This window comes from Cynara cardunculus (genome assembly GCF_001531365.2).
Source record: "Cynara cardunculus var. scolymus isolate 2C chromosome LG 2, CcrdV1, whole genome shotgun sequence".
Classification (NCBI taxonomy): Eukaryota; Viridiplantae; Streptophyta; class Magnoliopsida; order Asterales; family Asteraceae; genus Cynara; species Cynara cardunculus.
Genome location: NC_037529.1, coordinates 69,991,279 through 70,010,440, shown reverse-complemented (window position 1 = coordinate 70,010,440; position 19,162 = coordinate 69,991,279). Strand labels below are relative to the sequence as shown.

Below are 19,162 nucleotides of genomic sequence, written 5' to 3'. Positions count from 1 at the left end.
GATTACAATTTGATATCTGATTATAGTCTGTTGGTTCTAATTGGATCATTGGTTCAAAAAGAAGTATAAAAAAGATCAAATAACATGTCATAAAGAGACCAGACCAACGAAGTTGAGTATTGATAAAAACAATAAAATTACTAGCTTCCTTTAGCGACTTTGATCACCTAGCAGCCCGCAAACCGGATGTTGCTTGGGGGGTTAATGTGGCATCGTAGACGAATTGTGTACCACGACAATTGTCATAACACTCCTTTTAAAACGCTACAGTTGTTTCCATTTAAATTTGACATTTTAAGTGGAAGTAAGATTTGTATACATTCTACCTTAATTGCAGACACATCTTTAAATATATTTCCTATTTTAACCCTCAAAAACTAGTAAATTCAAATTCCAACCCAATTACCAAATTTCTTTTTTTTTTCTTTCTTCTAAAGTATATAATATTTATATATGACAAATAGAACAAATAAACTCACACATCCTCCTCACCATCACATGAAAATAGAAAAGAATGCTCTTTGGGCATTACTTGTGTCGACTAGCCAAGCAGACGAGACTAATACTATAGGGGTCTATCAGTGCTAGTCAGAACCGTGATTGATTGGTAAGCGCTACAAGATCTCGTGCATTGGAACTCATGGTTATAGGCTCGAATCCATTCCAATAAGATTTCATTCTTGAACAAAAATCCATTTTTTTATTTAACCCAAGGATTTAAAACAAAGATAAAGAATCCCATAACAAGGAATCAAACTTGTCGATAAACAAATTCTATGTTTAATTTGGTGAGGTTTGAACTCTTGACTTCCTTAAGAGACTAATGACTCATATACCGCTAGACCAAAAATCCTTTAAAAGATCTGCTACTCACTGTTAGAAATTCTGGTTTTCGATTTCAATCGGATAAAATTCAGTAACTCGAACAGAGAATCGATGTTATGAATCTATGTACCCGAATAAAAAATTTCCAAGCTGACCTGGCAACTCGAACCCAGCCAGGGGCTCTGCCCCTTGGACCCCGCCACCGGGGGCGCTGCCCCCGGACCCCCATGGTAAATCAAAATAAACTCAAATAAGTGTGCGTTTTACACCTTCCTTATTTGTTCGATATTTATCATGATTACATTGATCAACAAATTAATCTCATCAAAATTAAATGATATTAGTAATACTAATCACCGACACTCACCATAATCATTTTTCAAATCGAACCCTACTCCCCGAGTGATATAATGAATTCATTTAATTTGGTTACAAATTTAACCACGTAACAATTATCTTTAATAAGAAATTTAGAAAAAAGAGTACACGTGTGACGCGTTTTATTGTTATTTAAGGACTCTTCCTTAAGCGTGTTACGTTGTCTTTTTTGGTCTCAACCTATCCGCCGAGGCGCCGACCGACCATACAAACGTATTTACCTTCCCATGTTAAACTTCGCGCCCCCTGTTTTTCTATATATACCTACAATACCCCCTTCTCCACTTTCATCGTTCTCATTCCAAAGCCCCCTTCCTTAAACCTCCACAAATCAAACCTTGTCTTCTTCTTCTTCTCTCTCTCTCTCTCTCTCCCTATATATATATATATATATACATACATATATATATATTATATCTGTCTCTGTTAGTTGTGTGTATTTTTGTTCTGCACACTTGAATTTGTGATCGTAAGCAGCAGCAGAATCATCATCATGAGTCGATTCGATCAAAACGAGATTCCAGGTGAGTTTTTTTGGAGTAAACGATGTTGATTATATTGTTTGGTTAATTTGAGGTTTTAATCGTGTTTGAAACGATGGCGATGCAGTTGCGTATCCACCTGCACCACAAGGAGCGTCATATGTGATGGCACCACCGCCGGTCGGCTATCCGATGATGGACGGTGGCGCCGCTACCAAATCTGAAAACCAGGGTCCGATACAAACTCAGAGCAGAGGCGATGGCTTCTGGAAAGGATGGTAATTATTAAATCTTCTTTTTTTGAATTTTTTATTATATTTTTTTGAAAAATAATGGTTGAATGTTTGACTTTTGGGCCCTTTGTATTGATTAATTTATCTGAATAGATTAATTTATCTATATGGATTAAGAATATTTTTTATTTTAGTTAGTTTTTTAATAGATGGATTTAGTAGTAGCTTAATGATATACAAAGTAACTTATTTTATAAAGAACAAATTGCATGAAAAATTAATATACTTTTAACTTGATTCTTGTTTTAAGTAACACACTCTTAAAACGTCCATTTTGATACCTAAGATGTAAAGTTTTAAACATTTAAGTAATTGATTGAAGTAGTATCTAGTTACCATGTTAATGTGACGAGTGGTGTGGTATTCAACTCAGTATTATTTGTTGAAGCATTAACCAGATACCAAAATAGAAGCTTTAAAACTTTGTTAGGTACTAAAATAGGAGCTTTAAAACTTTACATCTTAGGTACCAAAATAAAATTAAGTTAAAATATGTTATTTTTTCATGTAATTTGTCCTTTTATAAACTAGGAAGCTTTATGCAAAAAGATAGATTTTTCTGTACATATTCTTTCCAACTAAGAAACACATTTTTTTTTTTCATATGTGAAAAAGCGTTTTTCTTAATTGGAAAGTGAGGTTTGGAAAAAACGTATCTTTCTACATAAAGCTCTCTGTTAACTAAATAAGTCATTTTTATATCATTAAATTAGTATTAAAGAGAATCTTATTAAGCTATGGACTAATAGATGTGTTTGTGTTAATTACAGTTGTGCTGCACTATGTTGCTGTTGCGTGTTGGATGCCTGCTTCTAAAGCAAGCCAAGATGATAACGATTTATGATTGAGGAGCTTTGATATTTTTTTAGATATTTGTTTGTTAATAATAATAATAATAATAAATGATGTGTTTAATACATTTTAATTTTATGTACATGGATTGATTATTTTCCTTTTTTCCTTTTTTAGAATGGTTTAATAATTTCTCTTTTATTGTCACATGTTCTTATCAGTTTTGAGTTGATTGTTGGATATTTGGGGATGGCCCTTAACTAAAGATGATGATTTGTTTCGATCTGGTGAGGAACCCGACCCACCGACTCGAATGGGGCCGATAATTCCCCGCTAAAAAAGGTCCCGAGATCGGGGATCCCTGATAGACTCAAACTAACAGGGGTTTGACCGGGACGGGATGTTAATCCCCGTACTAGGCACGGACCGGGGCCAGGGTCAGGGGTTGTTACTAAAAAGTGGGACCGAGGCCGGGGATTACAAAACTTTCCCCGACCCCACCCCGTTGCCATGTCTATCCTTAACGAGCCAAGGAAATCCCCGAATAAGCCATCCTAGTCTGGCCTTTCGTCAACAGATTTTCAGAAAAAATTCTTTAAAATAAAAAATCAAATCCAAAATCTTCATTTTTAAAGACTTATAATATTTTAATTATATTATTAAAAACACGTTATATATTTAATAAAATATTATCTCTCTTATCTAAAATTTAATTTTAAATTTTTTATAATAATAAAAAATATATTTCTCTCACAGACTAATTAATGAGTTCTATAAATATAAAAACCGCTATTTTTAAATCAATAGAATACGTTCAAGAATCTTTTAAAGTAAAAACTTACCTCTTTTTTCTTTCTTATAGAAGATCTTTTAAAGATGCTCTATGTGGTTTATTTCGAAAAGACTACGGGATCAGATTCACAAATTCTTATTCTTTCTTTATGTCGCTAAATTTAATTATTGGCTTGTTTCAGCCTTTTAAAATTATTTTTTAAGGGTTGTTTGTTTACCTCTTAATATAAGTGAATCTTGTTTGGCAAAAAAAAAGTCCGCATCTTAATAGTTCTAAAACCTTCAAATGATTTTGTACCATATGTCTCCCTTAACCATTAAAGGCCCTAATTTCATTGTAAATAATTACCAAACAATTATATTTCATTTTGCACTATATCATGAGAGCTTCTTAATCATTATGCACCAAATTATTCAACAACTGACAAAGAGTTCCCTCTTTAAATTTAATATTTTCAAAAGGGCAATCGGGTTCAAGTCCATCCATCATGTTCAAACCCGTTGAGCAACCCCATTTGCTTCCCTAAACGTAACGTCAATCGTAACTAATGTTGGGGTCCCTTTTTGTGTACAAAAGTCTACACCTAATCAAGGTTAGGTTCAACCAATCCTCAATAAATGTTATTCGGATAATCTCTGCATCTAATTCTACTAAATATTCCATCTCCATCATAATAGTATACATGTTCAGACAAAATGAATCCCAATCTAACGATTTCTCTTTTGTTACTATTGTTTACAACGATGAATCAAAATCGCCAATTAATGCAACAAGCTTTCTAAAATTCCTATTTCATGTTCGGCCAACTAATGAGCTATTCATCGATAAAGATTGGGTAAGCGCTAACCGCGTAACAATAGAACCCGGATAAAATTTACGAGGTTTGGTCTAGGTAAGCATTGATTTGTGCACTAGTCCTTAGAAAGCAACTACTTCCTTACTAGGTCAACATCTCAATCAATATATTTGTGGGCCATTGTGTTGTCAAAAAACATCCCTTCTTACTCGGTAAGCACCTCTTACCCTGTAAGAGTTAGAGGTCTTTTACTAAAAACTTACTTTGGTAAATGGAAACTGGTTTAATTACCTCACCAGGTTATAAATGTTTACCATTAATCCAATTTGATGGCAGGAATGTTACCTTATAAGGTAAATAAGAGTGGTGACTCTTGCAGGTAATTGGTAGACGACCCCTACATCAAACATCCCCCAAGTCAATACATTGATATAAAACAAGTCGGGGTCTCTCAAAAGCAACCCCTTTACCTCCTGAGGTAGAGGAAAGGTCTACTGCTATCCAGCGTTCAGACCTCTTTTCCGAATGGATTTTACTGGGTTTGTTTGGTTTTATTCAGTTTTTTGGACTTCGTGATTTAGAGGGGTGTTCAATTTCTATTAGGAAAATGCATTGAAGTGTCAGCAACCCAGAAATCCTTGGAAGAGTTGGGCAACCTTCTCAACAGTTAAGAGATCCATTTGCAGAACATGAGCCACCCAATATATGACCCACAAAAGAAGTCTTACAACAAACATGCAGTTGCTATTGCACTTGCATCTGTAGAAATCTTGCACACATGACAGCAGGTTTTTTAAGAAAGGATATCCGATTCCGATTAATCCAGTAGGGCCCTGAAAATAATAACCAAGAGGAAAATCTACAGTGTAGACTTAAACCAGTGATCTATAAGGAGCCATAACGTTGTGTTCTCGAATTACGCAAGAAAAAAAAAGAAAATTATTTATTTGAAAAAGATTGAAAGGAGATTGTATTTGATGGATAGATGTGTAATTTAATAAATATTTATAGTTGTTACTATTTCGTTCCTTCCCCTTTTCCTCCCACATTTGGAAGGAAAGTTTTGGTTGGAAAATCAGCATTATTTTCCTTCATTTTCCATTTTTAACCTCCTAAAAAACTCGAGAACACGAGATTTTTCTCTCCTCCCTACTTTCCATGACATCCGTTTGTTAAAAAGGACTCGAGAACACAGTGTAAGGCATGATCTATATCTACAAAACAAAATGTTTAATTTGGGTTGTTCTGGAAGTACGTTTAGCTGGAATGAAGATGTTATCTTCCTCTCCCTCTTTTCATGTTCATTGTTATTCTGTCGATATCACTAATCCTACAGAACAGCTACAGAAAAGCATGGGAATTTGAAGTCATCAAATTACGGGTTTGTTGTTATCCTATCGTTTGCACCTACTTTTCCTGTTCTTAAGTACTTGTGAATCGTGATATCCCCTTTGATCAATTCAGTCCATGGGTCCGAGTCTACAGTCACACATGCTCAAACAAGGCAAAGCTTTCGAATTGAGAAATTGGCATAATTGACAACCAAGGTTTGAACGGTTAACCCTGAGCCTCCTAATCCAATGGAAGTGGAATTATGCACTAGAAGTTGGTATCAGACCATCTCCAACAAATATGCTATATTGTTTTAAAATAGAGCATCTAAAGTCAAAATCTCTAGAAAAACTTAACTCGGCACCAAAAAGATACAACTATTAGATGTTGTGTATGTCTTTTGTGTTACTGGGTCAATATTTGTATCGGTTCCTAAGTAATTGTGATGTCTAACCTTTGATCAACCAAGTCCACAGGTCCGAGTCTACAGTCACACATGCTCAAACTAGGCGAAGCTTTTCCCTTAAGAGAAATCGGCAGTATCGACAACAAAGAGCGATAATACCAAGGGAGCCTCCTAATCCAAAGCATCAAGTACCCAAGTTTATCTTCTTTACACATAGAAGTCAAGGATATCATTAGACAGAATTACTACTTCAAGCTGCAGCCTATCACCTACGAACATAGCAAAAATGACCACAAAACTTCATTTTTCCTTCGAATAATCTTATAAAATCTACATGTGGCCTCCCACCTTATCAACTTAAAATCAATATCAATTTGACTTTTGTGTTTTGTTAGTCTCAAGGATCAATATCTTGCAGTGAAGTCAAGTCAATAGAAGTGCCTGCAGGCTGCAGCCGTCGGGCAGGAAGGTTGACAGGGTGAACAAAAGATGGGAAATTGACCAAAATAGTCGATCTTTCCAATCAAATTCACTTTTTAGTCATTTTCTGAACCAAATTCTTATATTAATCGGAGTTTAAGCATTTTCATAAAGCCTATTTCCAGATTAACAAAAAAAATCTTTATGCAAATGGGGATGCTTATGTAAAGTCTTTACGCAAATGTTGATCCTTAAGTAAATAAAATGACAATTGCCTTAAAAAGTAAATAGAGGTGGACAGATTGGCTATTGTGGTCAATTTCACACGAAAGGAAGGTTCCTAGGCCCCCAAAAGGAACTAAAAACAAGCTATTTGAAGGATGATCTTCCCTTTGAATTACTAAACAAATATGAATTTGAGTTCCAAACAAACGATGTAGTTGGTCGTATCTACACACCATATGAACATATAAATCCTTAAGCCACATACATAATAGGAAAGTAGTTTGAAAAGCTTAAACAGAAATCCTAACTTCTAAGCCAAGAACATTCAACAGTAGTAGCAATTACTTCGTGATTTCCAGGATAAACCTATTCGTAACATGAAATGCAACATTCACTGCCAACCTTAGATCTAAAACCCCAAATAGAGCGATATATTTCAATCCGGTAATAAGAAACATCGCCTGAATTATCGAGCAAAATTAACACAAAGTTCACCAAATCGCAGATAAATGAGATGCAATAGCCATATAGATCATAAACAAAATTGAAATTGAAATCACATAAACGATAATATAGCAGCAAAATTTAACTAATGACTAGAAAACTTATAAGCAACTAAATCATCAAACAACAGATAAATCTAGAAACGAGAAGAACAACCTGTTCGTTTCAGAAACGTAGCTTCGAGAAGAACCACCTGTTGTTCCCAGTCTTAAACCGCTCCTCGAGCCGAGCCTTAGTCTCCTTAGCAGCAGTAACTTTCTTATCACGAGACTGGAGAGCATCGACGGTGACGACGTCTCTCAGAACTACATCGAGAGTGTACGTGTAGGCATGATGTGGTTATAAATTGACGAGTTTGATGAACGCTTTCACGCGCGACTTTTTGGCGGTCTTCTTTGCAGAATCCTTCCGAATCACTTTCTTCGGGTACTTAGAGATTCCGGCGACGAGTGATCGTATCGAATGATCGTACGATGACTCCCTTCCGACCGGCGAAACGGCCGTTAAGGATCACCACGGTTTTGTTGGGTTTTAAGAACTTCACCAAATCACCATTATCGCGCCACAACTTCTCTCGACGGTTTATCGCAAAACCCAAATGGATGTTTAATGGGCCTCTTCTAATGGGCCAATTTACACTGAGCCAGAGAGGCGTGATGAGTTGGGCCTGTATGATCCAACTTTAGTTAAAGCCCAGCTCTGTTTTAATGGATTCAGAGCTTATTTGTTCAGATCTACATGTCTGTTTGATAATGGTTTAATAATAAAAAAATTGGTTTATTTAATAAGTTTTTAAGAGGAGCTTTATGTAGAAAGCTTAATTGTTTCCAAATTTATCATTCCCAAATAAAAAACACGATTCTTCTGTCTATGATACTGTCTAACAAAAACTTTTTCAATCAATACAGATAGATTAATCTACAAAGACAGTTTAAGCGATACATGACTTAATGAAAAATCAACCAAACAGTCTCTAAAATACTTACAAGTCTCTGGATGAGTTAATTTTCTGATCTAACTTCATCTGCCTTCAACTACCTGTATTTACATTTATTTTCACTTTCAATCATTTTTACATACATTTTAACACTTATATATGCATGAATTTGTTAAAATTTTGTACTAGATATTGTCTATTTTGTCCATACATCAACTGACAGTTTAAAAATGCATCTAATAAAGGAGAAGGTATCCAGTCCCTTGTAAATCAACATTTGTTCCCATCCCCAACCAATGTGGTTACGATGATAAAAAAAAATATTGTAAATAAAAGTACATATAAAGGTTTTATTCTCACGTTCCCATCATAACTCTCATTCTCATCGAAACTCAATCTTTAGCTACATGTTCTGTTTTATACCAACGTTGGGAGCGAAAAGGGTATGAAAATGAATATTTTTTTTATCCAATTCAGATCATCATAAGTAAGATATAACAATCGTTTACCAACACAAGTTAAGTGCCAACTGAATAATAGTATATCTATGTCAGCATTACGTTCACCGAGTAAGAATCCCATCATTAGCTTACCAAATGAGCGTCTCGGACAGTGTCATGAACCATTAAAATAACAGCATCTCTGACCGGGTAAACGTCTTTTAGGGCATTACTTGAATGCTACTGTGGAGAAAAATTATGAAAAGGGCTATATTTGCTAGAGAATTGGGACTTTATAATACTATTTCCATAGAACCACAGTTTGTATTCGACTTCCATAAAAAAATTCTTGGTTTGAACGAATTATCCAAAGAGGATCGTTTAACCGTAGCAAGAGCACGAAAATTTGAGCGTTTCTTATCACAACCTTTTTTTCGTAGCAGAAGCATTTACAGGTTCTACCCTATAATCAAAATGAAACTAATTGAAGTTGGGGCGCTATCCAGCAAATTAAGAGCAATGTCCATTTTGTACCCTCTACAAATTCTACTAATTCACCCACCATTACTTCATCAAGACCATGAATACGAGCAATGTCATCGCCTACTTGAAGTACGATACCAGCATTTACAATATTTACTTCTCTATAATATTGACGGAACCGAGAAGAAGATATCAGCAACAACTAGTTTTATTATGGAACAGTTCATAATGTTCATTGCCCCTCATTTTTCGAGAACCAGAAAAATATTTTTCAAGTTTGAACTTATTCATTTGGAATCTGAGTTCTTCTGCTTCATTTTTATTTACTTATTTTATTGATTTTTATTTAATATGAATATTTTTCCCTCTCTTTTTTTAGATTATTCCTTAAGTCCCATAGGTGTGATCCTTTAGAATTGGACTCATTTTCTCATCGAGTGAAGGGTACCCTATACCAAATAAATGAATAAACCTTGGTTTGAGCTTAGGCTACAAAGGTTAAAAATGTTTGAAAGTCTCAAGTTCAAATCTAAGGAGGAATAAAAATCCCCTTGTAGGCACGGAGATTCAAATGTGGTGACTACGGGCTACCCGCGAAGCAAGTTGTCATAGCAGGTTGGATATGCAGGTTAATAAGAAAAAACAAATAAATAAATAAACCTTGTAATTGTCATATACATCTCCACTGTACATAAGTGTATAATAAAAAGAGAGGAACTAACAAGTCAAGGTATAATAAAAAGAGAGGAACTAACAAGTCAAGGTATAAGAAGGTTAAGACATGAAGCGTTATACTTCTCTTATGATAGTCATTTTACGTATGGTAAAGTTTCCTTTAGCCAACACTTATCGGATAAGCGTTTACTGGTAAGAGTCAACACTTTCACTCAACTTACCGGGTAAGGTTTTAGTCCATTAAAACGGCATTGTATGGTACATTTTTATCCAGTAATCGCTTACCGGTTAAAAGTCGTTACTCTCACTTACCAGATAAGACTATGAATCGTTTTTATCGCTCTTAATGGGTAAGACTATCAATCCTTGTTATGTTCATTCAATGGGGGTAAAGTAACCCGGAGGCACTTGTCGGATAAGCGTTTAGTAAATAGCCCCTGAGTTAAACAAAACGTAAAGAACACTTCCTTAAGAATATAGTTTATGAAGTTACTGTATGAACTAAAATGAAATGAAAGTATGATGTTGAAGTAATGAAGTTTTGAGTTTGCATACAGAATACGGTAACAAATGGACAACAATCATCGGCTTCTGCTAATCAAGCATCACAAATTTGTCATCCCTAAGGGTCCGTTTGGTTTGCAAGATTGTTTTTGAATGATTTGAATTTCATAAAGGGATTTGAAATCATTGGTATGTTTGGTTTGTAGGATTTGGAATTGGATTCCATTATTTATAAATACTTTATAAAAATAATTAAGTTACATTTTTATTAATCGATCATTACAAAACAAATGTTTTTAACATTTTTAGAACCTTATTACATACAATCCTATGAAAATCCTTGTACATTTTTAATTAAATCGTAAGATTTCAAATCCGAACAATCCAACAAACCGAACATGGGATTGAAATGGATTGGAATTACAAATCTCCCAAATCCATTCTACTCCTGCAAACCAAACGAGACCTAAATGAAATGGTAACTGAATCATAAAGTATGGTCATGTCCATTTGGTTCAGTAAAGCCCATCTTTTCCTTTCTCTTTGTTTTTTTTGTGTTCTTCAGAGTTATTGCATAGAAAGATGCACAAAAAAACCCAAAACCCCAAAAAAAACAGACCAAGTGAACCCAAAGCCCGATCGGGCCCTTTTCAACCCAAAGCCCCGCACAGGCCTTTTCTTTCTCACTGAAAACGGGCTTGGAAGGCCCAAACCCGAATAAGCCTGCCCTTGTGCATCTCTAATTGCATATCATATCTGATAAAATGACTGTTTGAACTAATACAAAAAACTCGATTAACAATGAAACATGATGAAACTCGCGGGCACCAAAGAAACTGAAGACAAGTCCTACAAACGATCCCAAAAGTCGTGACTAATGGATGACAATCAACAACGATCATCAGCAGGATAATTACTACATTCACAAGGGATTTAAACCCTAGATCAGGCTACTGGAGGTACCGAACGAAAGCACTCGAGATAACTTTAGCGTACTAAATTAAGGGGTCAAAAAAACCCGAAAGCATAGCAGTTTCTATGGACATTTAACTTAAAAGATATGAGCTACATACTGTTCAGACAGCAGGAGGAGAGAGCATTTGGCAGCACGCACAGCTCAATCTTGAAAGTAGGAGACATTCCTGCAACAAAACCCGATCCAGTATACGAAGTTAACAGGAAAAGCAGCAGTCGGTTAAGTAACAAGTATATTTCTAATAACGTAAAGGCATAAGCAACAATAACAAGCAGCTGATTGAAATGGGCATAAACTGGTTATGACCGGTTCCTTAAGGGTATAGTATCCAGACAGGATAGGACAAGACAGAATAATTGTTCAGCATTTGGTAAAACAAAATTGGACGACAGGAAGAACAGATAAAATGATTAATTTACTCTTAATGAGTCGTTTATATATTTTGATTAATTTATGTGATTTATTAAATAATAATAATAAAATAAATATTTTTATAGCAAATATATCGTTAGAAAGTTTTCGTCAAGACGATTAAATAACACCAAAATAAAGTTATTTTTTTATTTATTAATATCTAATAAATTACATAAATTAATCAAAATATAGAAACTGTAAAAAAATAATATTTTAAGGACAATAAAGTGAAAGTTTAAAGGGCATAAAATACAGCAAATAAAATTTAAAAAATGAATAAAATATAAAAAGGGAGGTGTATTTGATGTTTTAAGAGAATTAGATTTTATTTTGAGGTTATATTGGTAAAATATAGGTTTGTTCCACATTGTTCCATGGGGTGGGGGTGGAACACACCTTTTCCACTCATTCCACATAAAGATCGTGTCAAACGTAGAATAGTGATCTATGTTCTCTTCTGTCCTATCCAGTGTACCAAACGCACCCTAACCGGTTATAACCAATTTTGGTCAAAAATCATCACCACTAACCAATTACGACATAACTGGTTTGTAGACCATAATGAGAAACTGATATGGACTGGTGTGACCGGTCCTCAAGGCCCTGACCGCTGTAATTGGTCCATTGACCAATGGGTGAGTGCCACATGGGTTTTTAAAAAAGTTGGTCATAACGGGTAAACATAAGGGTGCATTTGGTACATGAGACAGACAAAACAAAAACCTTTTGTTCCACATATGGTGCGACGTTAGACTGATAGAGAAGAAAAGTTAATGGGACAAAAGTCTTGTCCCATCAAAATAGGTGGAACAAAAATCAAAGACGAGACAAGAATGGTAAATTAATGAACTACCTATGTCAAAAAAAAAGGGGGGGGGTTTGGTTGGTTTTCCATTAAGTCTTGTGTAGATAAAGTTGTGTATATGGATTAATTTGTCTGTATAGAGTGGGAAGGTTTTTATTTGGGAGGGGTTTTTTATGTATGGAAGGACCATGTTTTTTAATTGGGAGGGACAGTTTTGCAAAAATCTTGGCTTCCTGCATAAAGCTCCCCCCAAAAGCTTACTGAATAAGCCACTTTCTATATCATTAAGCCACTATGAAACAGTCATGTATAGCCGGCAAAATAAGCCATGAGTCTCACTAAGCTCATAAAGCAGCTAACAAACAGGCCCTACAACCCTAAAACCATCCACAATTTTTCACCCACCTACATCTCTCTCCCGTCCGCATACTAAACGCACCCTAACCGACTGGTCATTAAAAAAAATCGAATCTGATCCGAGTTTTAACCAGTCAAATTGTAACCGGTCCTTATCCGGATCCGATTTGTAACCCGGGCCTTCACGCCCACCAGCATCAATATAAAATAAATAGAATAGAAAGGTGAGAATAGTTACAATTTTCAGCATGTTGACTTGACTGTCCAGCTTCAATCAAACTAAGCTCCATATCATGATTGGCTGTCCAACCAGGTTCATATGTTTCAAGAAATCCAATCTTTGCCTTATTGGGTAAGTCATGGGGATGAACAAATGGAACTCCCGGGGGCCATCCAATCTCCAATCGTATATTGGCACACGGGCTATCGAGCGTGTGGATGTGACTCTCACACTCCTTTAGGGTGCAGAATCGGAGCTTAATGCCTTTCTTATCAGCCATGTCTTGAACCCGCTCTTTAAGGACTCTCTGCGCTTCAAGCCGCAATCTCTTAGAGGGCGGCAACGGTTTACACCGAGAATTGTTCTTCTTTCTCTTCATTAACGGTTTCATAGATCCTGTATTAGTATAGCATCGGCTAAGGACCTGTTGTTAAGAAACTTCTTACTAAGAGCTAGTAGTACAAAAAAAATAAATTATAATTCAACTTTATGATGAAAGATAATGTCAACAGAAGAATTTGTAAGTCTAATGGCCAAAGTTGTTAAAGACTCAAGGCGCACTTAGGTGCAAAGGGATCCCGGGGCCTATAAGCAAGGCGCGGGCCTCAGGAATGTGAGGTGCATCTTATAAAAAAGATATATATACACACACACACAGTTATACACAACTCAAAATAGGTAGCAAGCACTACAGGCAGCAACCAACAGTACTTTGATAAGAGGCAGAAGGGAGAAGGGTTTAAAGAGTGAGCCATAAGGGAGAAGTTTTAAGGTCCAAGTATTTATAGAGAAAGAGGCTTGTAGTTATAAGAACTAGGTATTTAATATTAGGGTTTGACTTGTATCATCTATTTAATAATTTTTTTTAAGAAGTCTAAGAGATAAGATATAAAACTTATTCAATATTGGGGTTTGACTTGGTATTTAATAACTCTTTATGAGGCGCGCCTAGGCCCACAAGGCACCTCAACCAAGGCGCGCGCAGGGCCTTAGTGAGCCTCGACTTTGAGAAGCCCAAGACCTTGAGCCTTATGAGCCTCAGAGCTAGGCCCACTTTTTAAGAACTATGCGCAAAATTGTTAAAAGCTCAAGGCGCACCTAGGCGCAAAGGGTTCCCAGGGCCTAGGTGCGAAGTGCAGGCATGAAGCGCGGGCCTCAAGAATGCAAACCACATCTTATCAATATAGATATATATACTTATATACACACACAGATACAGACAACTCAAATATGCAGCAAGTACAAGCCTCCAATACAGCAACCGACATTAATTTGATAGATGCTGAAGGGGGTTTAAAGCGTGAGCCGTGAAGGAGAAGTTCTAAGTTCTGGGTATTCCTAGAGAAGGAGGCATGAAGTTCTAAGGATTGGGTATTTAATATTAGGATTTGACGTATGTCATCTATTTAATAACTCTTTCTTTAAGATCAGAAGACCAGAAAACTTATTCAATATTAGGATTTGACTGGGGATTTAATAACTCTTTATGAGGCGTGCCTAGGCCCACAAGGTGCCTCAGCCGAGGCGCAGCGCCTTAGTGAGCCTCGTGAATACGCCAAGCCTCGACTTTACAAAATCCTAAGACCTTGAGCCTCAGAGCCTAGGCGCGCTTTTAACAACTATGGTTGTACGAAAGAAAGAAAAAACAAGTACCCAACAAGAAGGTGAAAATTAAGAACTGCTTCGGCAAACGATTGGTATAAAGAATGTACACAATGAATACGTGTGTTGAAATTTCTATGTTAAAAAAGCACTGACCATCTTGGGCTGTAGGAAAACTGAAACTCGGGAAACTGTTTCTGTTAAAAAGTTGATCCAACGAGTGTGATCTCTGCATAAAGTCATCAACCGATACTGGAACCTGGAACTGAGCTTCAACACCATGACCAGCCGCTCTCATTTCCGAACAATTAAGACTCGTCATCGATTTAGGCATGAGTTTGAACGAAATTGAACACCGCCCACACATGTTACCATGTAAATTGCCGATATCGGTCCTATGAAGTGCAGGACTGACATAGCCAGCCGTAGCATGGTACAAAGCAAGTCCAGGGTACACAATAGCTTCTTCGGGACCAAGATCACCGTCCACAAGCACCCAACGACCGTTAAAATCTCGGATATGAAGACCCGCTTTATCTGACTTAATAAGCGATATAAGACTTTTGTCAACTTGATGCTCACGGTCCGAGAACATAACTAGCTGCCCATCCTCTTGGGTAGTCAAGTTTTGGTGTTGACCTCCCTGAAAAGAAGGCCTCGCGTGACACCCAACCGACAACACCGAAGATGAAATTTCCCTATTTCTCAGAGGAATATTATCAAGTATTTCAGTGAAGGCACAGCTACGTAGATTTAAATAAAAACTGATTGCATCGAGGATATCACGGGCTGCTTTTCCCAGTAGCACGAATATGTCAGCCAACCCAGCAGGTGGGAGTTCAATTTCATTGTGGTTTTCTATGGAAGTTAGCCCAGGTCTGTAATCGTAACTTTCTTGCCACAACTGGGGATCTGCAGAGTATCCAGAGGTTTTGCACCATTCACGGGAGTCGTTAATGTGAATCATATTTGCAGGTGGGTATGCAGGTTTTTGAGTAAAGTATGGTCGAGCGGATTCCAGGCAACACCTTAAGAGAGCGCCGTCACTAGGTGGCAATTGGATGATGGCAGCAGAGTATTGAGCAAGTGATTGTGAGAGAGTTGAAACCGACAGTTTATATGTGTCGGAAGGAAGTCCTTCAGAAGCTATCAAGTCTGTGAGCTTCACACGGCCTAAGGTTGGCGGGCCATTGCCAGCCATGAATTGCTTTCGAGATGTTAAATACGAAGATGGTTTATTTCTCTACAAGATGTACTTCAGTAAATGTGGGCTGCATTATGAAAAAAGCAGAGTTATTTGTAGTCAAAATCAATTATAATACAATCATAATAAACATTATAACTAACCATTCAAGTTTAGGCAAATGCATCGATGGTTAATTGAAGTGGGTGAAAATTACAGACATGGCAGTTGACTCAATCCCAAGATAGCAGAAAAAGATGAACCAGAAACAGTAGCAATATTATTTCAAATCTGACGATATGGATTTCATACAAGTCACTTAGGGCCTGTTTGTTAGTAGCTTAATGGGATTCACATCTTATTCAGTCAGCTATATGTGACACTATGGTAGTGGCTTAATGATATAGAAAGTGGCTTATTCAGTAGGTTTTTAGAGGGGGGGGAGTTATGCTGAAAGCTAAGTTTTTGCCGAATCTGCCCATCCCAATGAAAAAAACAAGCTTCTTCCATCTATGAAAAAACTATCCCAAACAAAGACCTTCCCAATCTCTATGGACAGATTAATCCACACAGACAACTTTATTCATATAGGACTTAATGGAAAACCAACCAAACAGTCCCTTAATTATTCTGGGTGGATTTTACATGCTAGCCTTTACATCCAAAATCACAATCATGCCCATTCATTTGAATTGCCAAGTTAAAAGTCAATCCTAAGCTTTTCAGCTTCAATAAATAGTGTTGTCATTTGCCTGTCAGATAAGATAAACCAAATGGTATGCTTAGAAAGAATACAATTCAATTTGTCAATCATTTACATTTCTCCTCTTCTGTATTTTGTTGAACATATGTAAAACTTTCATAATTAGCACCTATTCAACAATTAACTGTTCATAACAATTAACTATTTTATAAAATAGTTCCAAGTTGAACATTGATATTCATCTTTAGTAGATTGATAGACTTTTTACACATAATGATCAACAATATTTAACAGATTGAGAAAGAACAAAATCATTGCCATCTCATGCCTTCATCAAGAATAAAATGAAAATCAGTCATCTGTACATGTGCCCTTTCCTACAATCTCAAGAGCTTAGGGGTTGTTTGGTTGGTTTTTTGTTAAGCCTTTTATGGATAAAGTTGCCTGTGTAGGTTAATTTGTATAGATTGAGAAAGTTTTTGTTTGGGAGGTCTTTTTCATATACGAAAGAAGCGTGTTTTTTATTTGAGAGGGGGCAGGTTTGGAAAAAACTTGCCTTTATGCATAAAGCTCCCCCTAAACACTTATTGAATAAGTCACTTTCTATATCACTAGGCCACTACCAAACGGTCATGTATAGCTGACCGAATAAGCTGTGTCTTATTAAGCTCATTAAGCTGCTAACAAACAGACCCTTAAAGATGCTAGACCAGCACTTATGAGTGATGCAGGATGCACTTTAAAGAATTTCCATTTGGAGAAGAAGATAAACAAACAATTAATAAGCTTCTGTAAAGGAAAGCTACAGATATGCTGAGAGATCACCTCTAATTCAACAATAAATTCCAAGTGGATTCATTAATAATAATCAATAGTCAAACCAATCAATTGCACCATTAATAAACATAACTGCATCACCATTGATTCAACAAGCATATTTACCTTCAATCAGGTTGTGGAAGTTAAATAAGCTCCAAATTTGAGTTTAACAGCCTGAATACAGCATCAAAAATATTTTTAAGTACAACAGAGATAATATATCGATCTAAAACAAGATAACGTCAAATGAACAGTTCATATTACAACAAAGAAGCAAAAAGACCACCGGAAGCGGTGAAACTTCGTCGGGAAGTTCTCAAAAACAACGACAAGCCTTGAAAAAACGAATTGCACGGGAAACTAAACAACTTAGGTAAGATATTTCACAAATCAATCTATAAAAAAAGCATCAATCTACGTACCTTGTTCTTCAATGGAAACATTCACTCAAACAGCCATTGCAATTTCAAAAACTCTGATCAAACTCAGACAACTGCTTCCCTAGAAATCAATGGATGTATAGCAGATTGTACTGTTTACAGACAGAAATCTAGATCTTGTTCTACTCGTCGATATCGTTCGAAAAAAAACCCCTAATTTCTCGGTTATACGATTCCGGTGCGGCTGTTGTCCCTCCGAACCATCGAGCAGCAACTTCTTTTTCATTAGTGATGAGTTTTGTGTGTTTGTTTTTCAGGTGTAATTGCAAAAAACATCCATCAAGTTTATTACTTTGACAAAAATTTCCCCTATCTTTTAATCATTGTAATACGGCCCCTGAACCATAGGGATCAAATTTGTTATTAAAATGCAAAGCAGTTTGAGAGACCAAATCTGTTATAAAAAATGAAAAGTAGTTTGAAGAACCAAATATGTTGTAAAATGAAAAGTAGTTTAAGGGATCAAATCAATTATTAAAAATGAAAGTTGAGAAAAAAGATGATGAATAGACAAAATTGCCCCTCACGTTAACTGATGTAAACCATGGGGACAAAAATTGCCATTTAACTTTTTTGTTTAAGAAAGAGCAAATTTCATGAAAATATAATTTATGTTGGTTTGATTCTTATTTTGTTGTAATATCTCAAACATTTAGATCAAAATACTTTATAAGAAGTATGGTAAATTGTATGAAAAGTAACATACTTTAATTTGATTTGTATTTTAGTTAACGTACTTTCAAAACATACATTTTGATACCTGAGATATAAAGTTTTAAACATTCAGGTATCCGATTGAAGACTAATTTTAGATTAAAAAAAATTAATGGCACTAACCACGTCAGCAAATAATACTGCTAGATATCACATCACTCGCTACATCAACATGATAACCGGTTAATACTTCAATCGGTTATCCGGATACTTAAATGTTTAAAACTTTACATCTTGTGTACCAAAATAAAAGTTTTGAAAGTATGTTACCCAAAACAAGGATCAAGTTAAATTATGTTACTTTTTCATTCAATTTGCCCTATAAATATAAGTATCAAAGATGCAATGCATTTCTTTCATTATCGCATGTAAACCACATACTTAAATGTTTAATATGTTACATATGATATATGATTCAATCGAACAATCCCATTCGCTGTCGATTGGATGATGGCATCAGAGTATTGAGCAAATTGTTTGTGAGAGAGTTATATAATGTTATTTTTATGTAATGACTAGTTAAAAGGATAAATAACACCAAAAGGTATTTGGCCTATTGATATGTGAGTCTTTGACCTTCTAGAAAATTAAGGGTTCAAACCTCACAAAAATTTAAGGATGGTATGTGAGTTTATTTGTTATTT

General features: G+C 35.8%; 2 protein-coding genes and 1 pseudogene across 3 annotated transcripts; 1 reads left to right on the top strand and 2 right to left on the bottom strand.

The window, feature by feature from the left end:
- Window positions 1-1,472: 1,472 nt before the first annotated feature.
- LOC112507593 (cysteine-rich and transmembrane domain-containing protein WIH1-like) lies at window positions 1,473-2,842 on the top strand. Its single transcript, XM_025112241.1, has 3 exons — window positions 1,473-1,727; window positions 1,813-1,963; window positions 2,749-2,842. The coding sequence occupies exons 1-3, from the start codon at window positions 1,697-1,699 to the stop codon at window positions 2,792-2,794; spliced, it is 228 nt and encodes a 75-aa protein (XP_024968009.1). The 5' UTR covers window positions 1,473-1,696; the 3' UTR covers window positions 2,795-2,842.
- Window positions 2,843-7,270: 4,428 nt separating this feature from the next.
- Window positions 7,271-8,809, bottom strand: LOC112506400 (annotated as a pseudogene).
- A 2,231-nt stretch (window positions 8,810-11,040) lies between these two features.
- Window positions 11,041-18,005, bottom strand: LOC112505656. 2 transcript variants are annotated; one of them, XM_025109550.1, is made up of 5 exons: window positions 17,787-18,005; window positions 17,488-17,538; window positions 14,816-15,930; window positions 13,076-13,453; window positions 11,041-11,427 (listed from the first exon to the last, which is right to left on the bottom strand). In XM_025109550.1, coding segments are annotated over exons 3-5 (1,425 nt in total). In that variant the 5' UTR covers window positions 15,861-15,930; window positions 17,488-17,538; window positions 17,787-18,005; the 3' UTR covers window positions 11,041-11,425. The 2 variants fall into 2 exon arrangements, with proteins under 2 accessions (XP_024965318.1, XP_024965319.1); XM_025109551.1 differs by lacking the exon at window positions 17,787-18,005 and adding an exon at window positions 17,651-17,702.
- Between the last annotated feature and the right edge of the window lie 1,157 nt (window positions 18,006-19,162).